At 44.5% G+C, this 12,218-nt stretch overlaps 1 protein-coding gene across 1 annotated transcript in view; it reads left to right on the top strand.

Annotated features, from left to right (window-relative positions):
- LOC111141299 (ATPase phospholipid transporting 10B (putative)) overlaps positions 1–12,218 on the top strand; it is a 98,259-nt gene that overhangs the window by 55,541 nt on the left and 30,500 nt on the right. Inside the window, exons 10-14 of the mRNA XM_022493759.1 lie at positions 589–780; positions 2,285–2,885; positions 5,292–5,401; positions 7,373–7,499; positions 10,440–10,624. Of these exons, the coding sequence (XP_022349467.1) occupies positions 589–780; positions 2,285–2,885; positions 5,292–5,401; positions 7,373–7,499; positions 10,440–10,624 (1,215 nt within the window). The remainder of the gene's footprint in view (positions 1–588; positions 781–2,284; positions 2,886–5,291; positions 5,402–7,372; positions 7,500–10,439; positions 10,625–12,218) is intronic.

A 12,218-nucleotide genomic window follows, 5' to 3' on the forward strand; every position in this document is an offset into this window, starting at 1 on the left:
GCTCGGTGGGTTAAAGCCTCTGCCTTTGGCTCAGGTCATGGTCCCAGGGTCCTGGGATCGAGCCCCGCATCCGGCTCTCTGCTCGGCGGGGAGCCTTCTTCCTCCTGTCTCTCTCTCTGCCAGCCTCTCTGCCTACTTGTAATCTCTGTCTGTCGAATAAATAAACAAAATCTTAAAAAAAAAGAAAGAAAGAAAGAAAGAAAGATACATGGCTAATACATACGAAGGGTTAGAAAGAAGAGAGGTGAGAAGCAGCAACACCACTTCAGAGGCTGATGGAGAAATCCAGATTTGAGGACTAGAGATCTGTGCCTGGCTGAAAGCATCAGGAATGAAGGGCAAATGGCAGGGAGAAACTGTGAGGGAAGGGCTGCCAGAGTCTGTCACTGATGGGCATGCAAAGTGGAGGGAAAGGGAGGAATCACGTACGAATGCCTTGACCAGGCCTGTGGGAGGAGGAGATGTGCTGGAGGCATGACTTCGGGAAAGACCGTATCATCCTTTCCCAGGTGTGCAAAGAATCTGCTGGAGGGGCCTCCCTCCCCAGTCCCTTCAGGAAAGATTCTCATCCAGGCCTTTCCTTTTCAGGAAAAAGATGTGACTCCAGATAAAAATCTACTGCCCAAAGTGCAAGATGCTGCCCTGTGGCTGGAGACCTTGTCCGACACCAAAGCTGCCAAGCCTTTCCCCTCCACCGCCTCCTCCATTGCTGACTTCTTCCTTGCCCTGACCATCTGCAACTCTGTCATGGTCTCCACAACCACACAGCCCCGGCAGAGGGTAAGGATCGCTGGGGTGGGTGGTGGGATGGACAGAAGGAGAGCTCGGGTAAGAGGTGATGCCCTGAACAGAGAGACAAGACACTTGATCCCTAGTCACAGAATCACCACCTCATCACTGTGACACTTTGAACGTATTCCTTATCTTTTCTGGGCCTCAGTTTCCTCATTTTTTAAATAAAATAGCAGAAGTTATATATGCGCTTTCTCTATAGCTTTCAAATTCTTTATCTGTCTATAGGATAGATATTAAAAGTTAATATTTACTAAGCACTTGGTATGTGCCAGACCCCATGCTAAACACATCATCTGCATTACCATTTAATCATCACGACCCCAAAACCCTATAAGGTATATCCTTGGATTTCACAAGTGAAGACAGAGTGGCTCAGAGAGTTTCAGCAACTTAACGAAGGATGTATAGGCGATACACAACAGAACCATCTGTACAACTCCATAATAATATCACATTACCCTGGTCTCTGCTTTTATGTGAGGGCAAAAAAAAAAAATTGTTATGATTATTATTATTAACACCATGGGTGAAGTTCTGCCAATTTAGAAAAAATGCAGCTGGATGGCTGTTTATAGAAGTTTATACTCTGAATTGTTTTTTAGTACTAAAGATGGATTGCTCTTCAATGATCCACAAACACTCACCCAAGGTCCCTTATGAGTGACTGATGAGAATAACTGAGTGTTATAACTGGTGATGTGAAATCGGGAAAAAGAAGGCTCACCCAGGTACCAAACCAGAGCCTCCGATTATTACACCTAGATCCCAAACTGCTCTGAGCAGTCATTCCAGCCACTGAAAACTCACCAAGTTATCAAAAAAATTTTAGAAGAGTTTTAGGAGACAGAAAACATTACCTGAGAAATTAATTCTGTTTTCAAGAAAGGAAGAAGTACATTTTGGGAAAGACAGCATCTAACTCTCAATTTTCAAATTAATGGGGAGATATATTAGCTGTCATGGAGCTCGGGAGTCCAATCTCTGGAGGCAGGCAGCCTCCGATTTGAGTCCAGCTCTATTACCTACACACCAGGTGGTTATGGCCCATTTATTTAACCTCTTTGTGTCTTGGTTTCCTCATCCAGAAGTTGGGATAACATAGCATCCCCTAGAGTTGCCAGGGAGAGTGAGATGAGATGCTGAATGCAAGGATAAAGCAAACAAAGCCATGGTAAGGACTTAGGTAATGTGAACTCTTAATATGGGTCTGGCCTTTGTCTCCTTTTTTTTCCTTTGTCCATGACCAGAGCAGGATGGTAAAATTGAGCATTATCAATCCCTAGGACATCAGGGCTAGAAAGAGCTATCTTGCCTAATTCCCTCATGCTATAGATAGGGAAATGAGGTTCACAGTGAAGAGAAGCCCATAATCACTGAAACCTCAAATAATGCACTTACTACAAAATGACCTTCATAGTCTTCCATAAAACAGCGTGACATTTTTCCAACACTGAGAGTTAATGTTCTACTTTCCTCCTTTGACCACAAGGTCACCGTGCCACCCTCGACCAAAGCTCTGGGGACATCCCTGGAGAAGATTCAGCAGCTCTTCCACAGACTGAAGCTTTTGAACCTCAGCCAGTCATTCTCGTCTACTGCGCCCTCTGACACTGACCTGGGGGAGAGTTTGGGAGCCAACATGCCTACCACAGGCTCAGAAGACAAAGATGATGCATCTGTGTACAGCGGAGGCTACTCCACAGATGGTGGCTATAGGAGCAGCGCATGGGACGAGGGCGACATCCAGGGGTCTGCATTGGAGGCTTCCTTGGAGGAGGTGCTGGAGGCCCCAGCTCTAGGCCTGGCCAGCCCTGAGCTCTATTATGAGGCTGAGAGCCCTGATGAGGCAGCCCTGGTGCATGCTGCCCATGCCTACAGCTTCACACTGGTATCCCGGACACCAGAGCAGGTGACCGTGCGCTTGCCCCAGGGCACCTGCCTCACCTTTGACATCCTCTGTACACTGGGCTTTGACTCTGTCAGGAAAAGAATGTCCGTGGTTGTGAGGCACCCACTGACAAGTGAGATCATCGTCTACACCAAGGGCGCAGACTCAGTTATCATGGATCTGCTGGAAGACCCAGCGTGCGGTGAGTCCCACCTCACCAGGGCTCTAGGAGGAGGGCTCCTTGGTTTAAAAGGCAGCACAGAACAGTAATAAGGAGCTTGAGTTATAGTGTCGCTTAGTCCCACAGATCCTAATTTGAACAGAGGCCACAGATGCTTTCCTCAAAGCAGGTTCCTTAAATCATGCTGCCTTCTGCGTCTCCAAGCCCTGGAGAATTATAGTGCTCGTGAGCTTATTAAAGATTTAGGGCAGTCTTACGCTGGAGAAACCTCTTTACCTTTATCCCAATTTCTGGTTTTTCAAATTCATTTAAACATGGATTAGCCGTACACAGTTTTTTTCTACCATGACACCCATTAACATGCCATAGAACACACTGTGGTCCTAACTCTTAGCTTTGGAGAGAAGCCAGCTGAACCCAAAAAGGGAAGTGACATAAGAGGGGTGCACAGCTAACCAGTGGTAAATCCTAGGCCGGGTATCCTGAATCCCAGTTTGGAGCCTTTTCCATGCCACCAGAATTCTGTACCAGGCCCAGTCTGCTCTGGGAAGCCTCAGGTGTCGCTCTTTATCATGCTCTTCCCCAGCCTCCCCCAAATGGATTTTCATAAACTTGAGCCAAGCCAGAAAAATGTTCCAAAGTCCCTACATATCCGTGTCCAATTTTGGAGCAGCATGAATTAGTGTGCAGCCACTTCCTGATTGCTAACAAGAAGAAGACAGTTATGGGGCCATGATTCTCCCGGGATAGCAGATTCCAGCCAAGCTTTAGAATTGCCCAGGCAGCCCTGTGCCTCCTGCAGTATCAGCTGTGGATCAAAGCCAAGAGGTTCATGGGGATTGATGAGTGTTTAGAATGGGAAGGGAGCTAATTAGGTCTCTTCATCCCAGACTCTGGCAGACAATGAATTCAATATTTCTGAGTCAAGGGAACCATGGCACTCTATCCCTGGGCAACAGCCATCCAAACTGCCCTAGAGATGGTTTTTGTGGGTTTTTTTTTTATTATTATTTGTTCCTCACCTGATTCCAAAATGGATTAGAGATGCTTCCAATAAAAGATGCGTACACAATATTGCCATAAGAATTGAGAATCAACGCTTTGAAAAGGAGAGAAGAAAATAACCCTAGGTATAATAGATTTACAGTGTTTGAGCATTCAATTTGACCCTGAGGTTCCTGGTAGCCTGAGCGAAAAAATAAACTCCAAGGCACACAGGTAGAAGGCAAAAGGGACTCATCTCGGGGAGCTAGTGTCTTTGAAAATAAAATATTATAGACAGTGCTCATTGGGACAGTAGTGCTCAATAAACACAAAGATTGTGCTGAAGGCACCAGGGAAAAAAGTAGTATCTGAAAAATGAGATAATCTTTAAAATGATTTTTATATTGCATAAAAACAGCCTTGGAATAGTATCATGGGAAAAATCAGAGATTTGTTGCACTTCCTTATATTTATTTTACTGTAATGAATTGTATGTTTGATTTTGCATTATATGGAGGGAATAGATGAGGTACACAAAATCTGCTTACTATCTAGGGCCTCTGAAGATCGCAATCCAGCCCTGGTAAAGGAGGACTTGGAAGCCTTTTCCCAGCTCAGCTTTATACAGTGCTGCACCTGATTAGTGATGTCTGTGACATCTTAAGTAAAGGAGGTGGGGATGACATCAGAGCTGCCCCAGACCTGCCAACCCAGGCCAAAACATTCTTTTTATCTGATAGAAAAAAGTACTGGATTTTCAGGAGAAAAAGATAAAAGAAAACACATCAGACTTCATAAAGGGAACGTTGCACAACACAATGAAATATTATTTCGAGCTAGATTTATAGGAAATGCAAAAAATATTTTTTTCTAGGGCCATTTCCTATTATAGAAAGAAAGCCTAACTCAAAAAAAAACCAATATGTTGAAGAGCTTCGCAATGAGATCTAGAGCTGTGGCTATCCTGAGTCCTCAGTTGTATGAAGACTGGAATAGAGGACAGAGGGGATCATGGATGGTAGGTCTAAGACTTAGCAAACTGTTGATCATCCAGGGCTGACTGCTACATGGAAAACACCAGAGGTAACAACAAAGATTCAGACTTCTGTGTCTGGATTCAGCAGGGCTTCAACTGGGAACCTCTATTATTTGTGTAAGTTCCCAGGTTATTTTGATGCAAACTTGTGTTTGGGAACAATAACCTAAGACAACCCACCATCCCTAAATAGGACTTTTCTCAGCCAGGCTTTTGTGGATCAGATATAGAAAGCAGAAAACTTAAGGATTCCTGGAGTTATCACAACATCATGGCAACCAAGAGAGATCGTCCGTATTTCTGGGGTGGGCTATAAGGGGATTCCTCCTCACTCTTTCAGAGTGTTAGAAACAAGGATCCCCAAGCATTTGTACATGACCTCATGGAGGACAATGACTATTTGACAGCAACGGACACGGATGTGGAAAAGAAGGTGAGGAAAATTCGAGCCAGGACCCAAAAGCATCTAGACTTGTATGCAAGAGATGGCCTTCGAACACTGTGCATCGCCAAGAAGGTAAAAATAAATTCTTTTTTTAGTAGCTATAAGGTCTCAACCCTGAGTCTGTCCTTTCTATTTCTTTTTAGAAGACCCTTAATATTGGTTATTTTAACATTTTCAAAATTCAAAAATATATATATTTTCAAAATTCACTATTCTGACTCACCATAAAGACCCAGGATCTTGACAATTATGCTGGGGCAGAACTCTGAATGGCAAGGTTCCATTTCAGTGTAGCTTTGATGTTCCCTGTTTTTCCTTATATATACATATATAATTGGTAACCCATAACTCATAAAATAATTTTTAGTGTTCTAATTTTACCTTCAAAGTAGACTTTTTAAATTTTGCATTATTTGCCTAGACTTGAAATTTGGGAGAGACTATGTGATCACATAAAAATCTAGATTTCTGGTTTCTCTTAAATTTTAGAGGATCTGATGAACCATGTCTCCATTCTTGAAGAGCAACTAATAGCTAGAGCTTTGTAGTAGCTGATTCCTTTAATATAGGGTATATTTTTCTGTGTTCTGCAATTGGTCACAGCCCCTACCTTCCCTGTTGCCTTGCCCTTGGCCCAGCTGTAGTCTTGTAATTACCAACCTCTTGCCCTGCAGACCTTTGATTTTGCAGACCTTGCTAGAGAGGCAGGCAAAGAGATATGAATCCCAGAGTAGGGGCATCTAATGAGGCACCTAAAAATCAGATAAGGGAGCTATGATGACATGCATTTCTAGATGACTAAAAGTTGTTTCTTCTCTATAAATTCCCAGAGCTCTTCATCTCTTTTATGACACTTAGTGCAACTAAGTTTAAGAGCACCCACTTTAAACTCAGACCTACCCAGGTACAAGTCCCAATCTCACTACTTGCCTATTATGTGACCTTGGGAAAGTTTCTTCACCTCTCTGAGTTTGGGATTTTCTTACCTGTAAAATGGCATTAATGGTCCCTACCTCATACAGTTATCATGGAGATTAAAGTAATATATATATACAGTGCCTTAGACAGTGACCAGTGCTTACTATCCATAAATTGTAGGTATATCCTTACCACCTTCTATTTTCCATTGAAATTCTTTGTGCCTTTTTGTCTCCTCTAATAGAATTATGAATTCCTCAAGAGCCAAGGCCTACATGTGTCCCCTTGGTTTTCCCCATAACGCCATATACAGAAGGAAAAGCAAGGAATATTTGATTGTTGGACAAAAGAATCATTTATTGCTATTAGAGACAGTATGCACATGATGCCAGCAGAGGGGTCTAATGTGCTATGGACTCTAAGGGAGGAAGATACGTCCTCCAGTTGGATTCTTCCAGCTACTGTGTATCTCCAGTTGCTGGTGGAATAGTCTACCAGGCTATACAAGATCTGACTGCTGCTTACCTTCCCAGCTTCATTGCTGCCTCTTCTCTATCTGACTCTCCATCCTTTAGCCAACTGGTATATTCAAGGGAACAGAAAGAAAGCTAAGTTCATTGCTGTTTCATGGCCTTTGCCTTTGCCCCTCTCCATGACTGACCCCTTCCCATCATTGGATCTCAATTTGCATGTCACTTTGTCTAAAAGAACTGAAGATCCAAATGAGATAACCACACAGCTTCCCCAATCTAGTCACACTCTATCACGTCACCCTCTTTGTTTTCTGTAATCCCTTAAAGTGATCTGTCCTTTTAAGAAATTTACTTGGATTAATGTCTCTCACCCTCCACTAGTACATAAGCCCAGGCATGCAGGGATCTTGTCCATCTTGATCACTACTATACCTCCAGTGTCTAGAGCACAGCAGGGGCTCGCTGGTGATAATGGAACCTGAGGATCAATATCTCACTGATTCATGCATTCAAAAAAAATCAATAAGGAGAAATAATTGTGTAGGGAAGTATAATTCCTACATCTAATTGTGTAGGGAACTTCAAACAGGCCCACAGAAAATGCTCTGGGATTCACCCTACATTTGGAAAGAGCCTCTTCCTTGTCCTGCAGGTCATAACTGAAGACGACTTCCAGCGGTGGGCCAGCTTCCGGTGTGAGGCAGAGGCATCCCTTGACAACAGAGATGAGCTTCTAATGGAGACCGCACAGCATCTGGAGAATCAACTCACCTTACTAGGTAATTAAAATACGTCATCACTAAATTTAAAAAAAAGGAAGGCTACACACTGTAGAGGGAGTTCTTGGCCCTGACTCTGGCACTGCTGCAGATGTGTCTCAATTAAAAGCCTTCCCTGGAGTGCCCTTCCAGGTATATGGCACAAGTGGTACAGATACCCAATCCAGACTCCACAAGCCGCTTCCTGAGGATGCCCAGGAGCATTCCGACACTGCCTGCTGGATGAAGTCCAGGAGCTTGGTTACTTCTCCTCCAGTTATTCGAATGTTTATTGAACACCTACTATGTGCCAAGTGGCATGCTAGGTATTGGGACTAGCAAACAAGAGCCATAGGCCCTCTCCTCTCAGAGCTCAATCTAGCAAGGAAGCTGGATGATTAAACAAGGAATTTCAACCAAGTGTGATGAGGGCTGGGCTGGAAGATTCACCTGGTGGTATGGGCACAAAATAGAAGGTACCAGCCTAGACTGGGGCCAGGGAGAGTGCTGGAAGGCAGGAAATGAGCAGGGCAGAGGAGCTGGTCAAGCAAAGGCAGACAGTTGTCAGGCAGAGGGAGGGGCCTGAAGAAGAGTTAGATATGAGACAGCCCAGACGGGCTGGAAACCCCGAGGTCTGCCATGACTGAACCACAGAGTGTCGGGGAGAAAGCTCAGCATGACGCAGGTCATGAAGGACACATAAATATATGCTAATGGTTGAGAGAGAAGGGAGGAAAAGCAGGGACAGACTCGAGCTTCACAAAAAGCTGCTGCTCTATGGCAGTTCGACCGATAACACTGAGGTAAAGATGAGAAGCGGGGAGACGGGCTACGAGGTAGTCTTATGTTTCTATGGGAGGTAAAGCATTACCTGGGCAGAAGGAGGAGGCTCTGTTTATCAGGGTTAATCACCTCACAGCTGGCAGCAAGATCTGGAAAAGGCTACTCCTGATGTGTGTACATGCTGACCACATGGCTAAAGCCTTCTTTCGCTTGGGAGGCAATGCTGAGCTGGGGATGAGGGCCAAATCCTGGTCCTGGGCTGTGTGCTCGGGGACCTATCCCCTCACCCCTGAGCCCTAGCTTCTCCTCCATGTAAACCAGACTGCTCCGAACTCTCTGCCAGGCAGGGGTGCAAGGGGAAAGCACCAGGAGTGCTGTAAGAAGACAGTGACGACTTTATGGATTAAAGGTAGCAGCAAGATTTGTCAGGAAGGGTGGCAAATGAGGAGACCTGTTCCCCACCTCCTTCAGCCTTTTTTCTTTTCCTGTGTTTTGACTCCGGGGCCTTTGCCCGCTGCCTCCCAAGGCCTTTCTGAAAACTAGCCATGAGAACTTATTTTAACAAGAACCAGAAGGTAGCCAGGCCAGACAGCTCTATCCACACGCAAGGCCACAGAACGTCATCCCACTCGGGCACATGACTCCCTCCTCACTCCCTCTGCGCCCCCTACTCCCCCCTACCTAACCCCCTCCAGGTTGCTTTTGTGTCAGGGAGCACTTCGGTCTCAGTCAGCAAGCGGTACTCCCCAGCTGGTTCTACAGAACGAGAACACGCGTGTTGGGATCTGTCGGCTTCCCTTGCTGGGAAAGACTTTCACGGTGTTTCTGCTTCATTTTTTTCTTTCACGCAAAAAAAATGTGTTTTTCCTCTTTTCTCCTTCACTCTGCTTCCCTGTAATATAAATCAGCTTCAGAATCTTACCTTCTAGGCTAAGCCTTGGAGGGAAAGACAAGGCCTGAGCCATCACTTTTCGTGGGGTTGTTTGTGCATCTGGGCCTGCAATACAAAAGAGGCACATTTCAAGATAGAGTCATTATTTTTGTTCCCTCAAGGTGGCTTGGGGAGGGGAGGATTGGGGCTGGGAAGAGATTTCATCTTACCACCAAGAATCTGCCATGCCACGAAAGCCGCATTGCATTCACCCTGGGTCCCACACTACTTAACGATCTTTTCAATATGCATCCATCCACTGTAACTGCTTTGCCAACCTATTGTCACTAGGGATTATTAAAAGAAATGAAATGTCTTGCTCCTGCCCAGAGTAAAATGGGTAGCCATTAGTCTGTTGTCTGAAGTGAATCTCAATTTAAATGCAGATTAATTTATGCTTAATCAATTCACAACTATTTAATATTTGGCTATATATTCATCAGGGTTGGTGCAAAGCTTGAGATCATTCAAAAATTATAGAGTCTGCATATTTGATTCCAAGAACAGTATCAAAAACCTGAGTCCCAATTCTGCCGTGAGCTGTTACAGAGCAAAGTCTCTGCACTTCTCTCCAGTTTCCTTGCGGCTAGACCCACCCAGGCGATTTCTCCACAACCCGGCTCAGCCTCTAATCTCATCCCACCTCCCCCAATCTCCAGTCCTTTCTACAATGATCTTCTTAAAACTCAAAACTGATCCTGTCACTCTCCATCTTAATTCCCTTTAATAGCTTTCTCATCTACCAAATAAATCCGAAATCCTGTAATGCCCCGACAAAGCTCTGTAGGATCCAGCAGACTTCCTTTCTTCCTGGCCCCATCTCTTACCCCACTCTGCCTCCCTTTCTGTGCCTTCTTCTACTCTGACCTCTGGGCCTTCATATATGCTCATCCCTCTACCTGGAATTCTCCTCCTTTGCCCTTTCTTGGCCTTGTCTTCCAGGTCTGAGCTCAAATGGCCCTTTTTAACAAGATTGTCCCTGACTTTGTAGAGGAAGTTCAGGTCACCTAGAGTATGGCACCCTCAGCTTTTCTTCTCATATAGTTCAGTTATAAATCCTCCTTCAACAAGCTTTTGAGTTGCAAAAGGGTAGAGACCGGCTCCATTTCACTGTTGTATGCTGACTGCTTAGCACAGCCTAGGACATGGGAGATAGTTAATAATCACTATCTGGTTTGAGAGGGCTTGAGGGAATTTAAGCAGTTTTTCACGCTAATTGTAAGCTCTGGTGTCTTTGATCACTCCAGGAGCCACTGGGATCGAAGACCGGCTACAGGAAGGGGTTCCGGACACAGTCGCTGCTCTGCGGGAGGCTGGCATCCAGCTCTGGGTCTTGACTGGAGATAAGCAGGAGACAGCAGTCAACATCGCCTATTCCTGCAGATTGTTAGATCAGACTGACACGGTTTACTCCATTAATACAGAAAGTCAGGTGAGACCAAAGTAGAGACCAGATGTCCAAGTGCAGAACAGCTTCTAAGCCAAAAGAGATAGGCTTATGGGTGGGATTTCAGTACACAGGGAAGCACCCCTGCCCCCAAAATATCACTGAACCTTGGAGCTCAGAGGCCCTCAGGAAAGTTACCCACTTCAACCCCATGCACCACTGACCAGTTTGATCACATTACATCCAGTAGTACATGTTAGAAAGTTTTGATCTTCTAACTTCCACCCTTGGCCCAATCTCCACATTTTACAAACGAGGAAACTAAAGACCTTTGGGACTAAGTCACTTGCCCAGGGTCACCCTGGTAGTTTCTGACAGAACTAAATCCAGAACACTGTCCTCTCGCCAGGCCAGTGCTATCTGTGCCATAACACATTGTTTGCTCACAGAACCCCAGTTGTGAGTTTCTTCTACTTTGGATTAACTCTCCCATTGAAAAAGCCCCATTCGCATTAAAATGATTCTGAGTTTAAAATCTCACCTCCAATATATGTGTCCAATTGGTTTGCCACAGAATAAAACCTAAAGGGAATGATTCATGAGACAGCATGCTTAGATAGGATGGGACAGAGAGAGAAAGGGAGAAGCAGAGTCCTAAAACTGCAGTTTTCAACCCCCAGTAAGATTGTGGGCAGCAGGGGGTGGGGTTTGGAGAGAGAATTGTGTGAAGTCTGAGGAAGAATATTCGAAGTTACAATACAATTTTATATTTGGGGGGGGGGATCTATTTTCACAATGCAAACTGCAGAAAGTGAATTCTTGGCTGATGACTATGGGAAGGAGGCATTGAGATGTATGCTCCTACCAGAAGGAAACAATTAGGAAAAGTATCGGAGGGGCGGTGGGAGGAGGGCATGGGGAGATGTAGGCAGACCGTGGGGAAAAGGATGGAGAAGAGGGAAAAAGATGGGAACGAACAGCACAGAAAAGGGAGTCAAGGAGGATGCTGGAACCACACTCTTTCAGTTTTGCTTAAGACTGATTGGACCCAGAACAGAGGTTTAGGAGGTTTAAATCTGGTTTTTTTTTTCCATAAAGAATCACATACACATATTTTTTTTTAAAAAGTAGTGTATACTATGAATAGTGCCTGAGGCCTTTTGTAAGAATTGGAAAAATTACTTTCTTGTCCAGTGCACAGATTATGCTGTGATTAGATTAAACCCCAGTGAATTTTCAAAATGAAAATAATCTTGGGGAAGTCTTTGGCATTAATATTATGCTTAGGAAAGAAATTTTTTTTCTTTCTAATTTGCTGCTTGCTTGAGTACTTGATCTCTATAATAATAGTTGATATCTGCCTGCCCTGCTTACAATGGAAATTCTATTTACAAGAATTATTTCACTCCAGGTGATCCCAGAAGGAAGACATGGGCAAACTTGAGTCAGTCCGACCAAGAGGGATAGAGTGGGCTTTTGTGGTTTCTGTTAAATGTAATGTATTCCTCCAGGAAGCTGAAGCTATTTAACAATTAATTAGCCAACGTTCTTAAGGAACAGTGGGTCACATTTCATGTTTTGTTCAGTCACTGTTGATTCATTTAAAGCTGTCTGGGACCCTCTCAGATGGTATCTGAAT

This window comes from Enhydra lutris, unplaced genomic scaffold (genome assembly GCF_002288905.1).
Source record: "Enhydra lutris kenyoni isolate GAN:26980312 unplaced genomic scaffold, ASM228890v2 scaffoldscaffold5, whole genome shotgun sequence".
NCBI classification, from domain to species: Eukaryota; Metazoa; Chordata; class Mammalia; order Carnivora; family Mustelidae; genus Enhydra; species Enhydra lutris.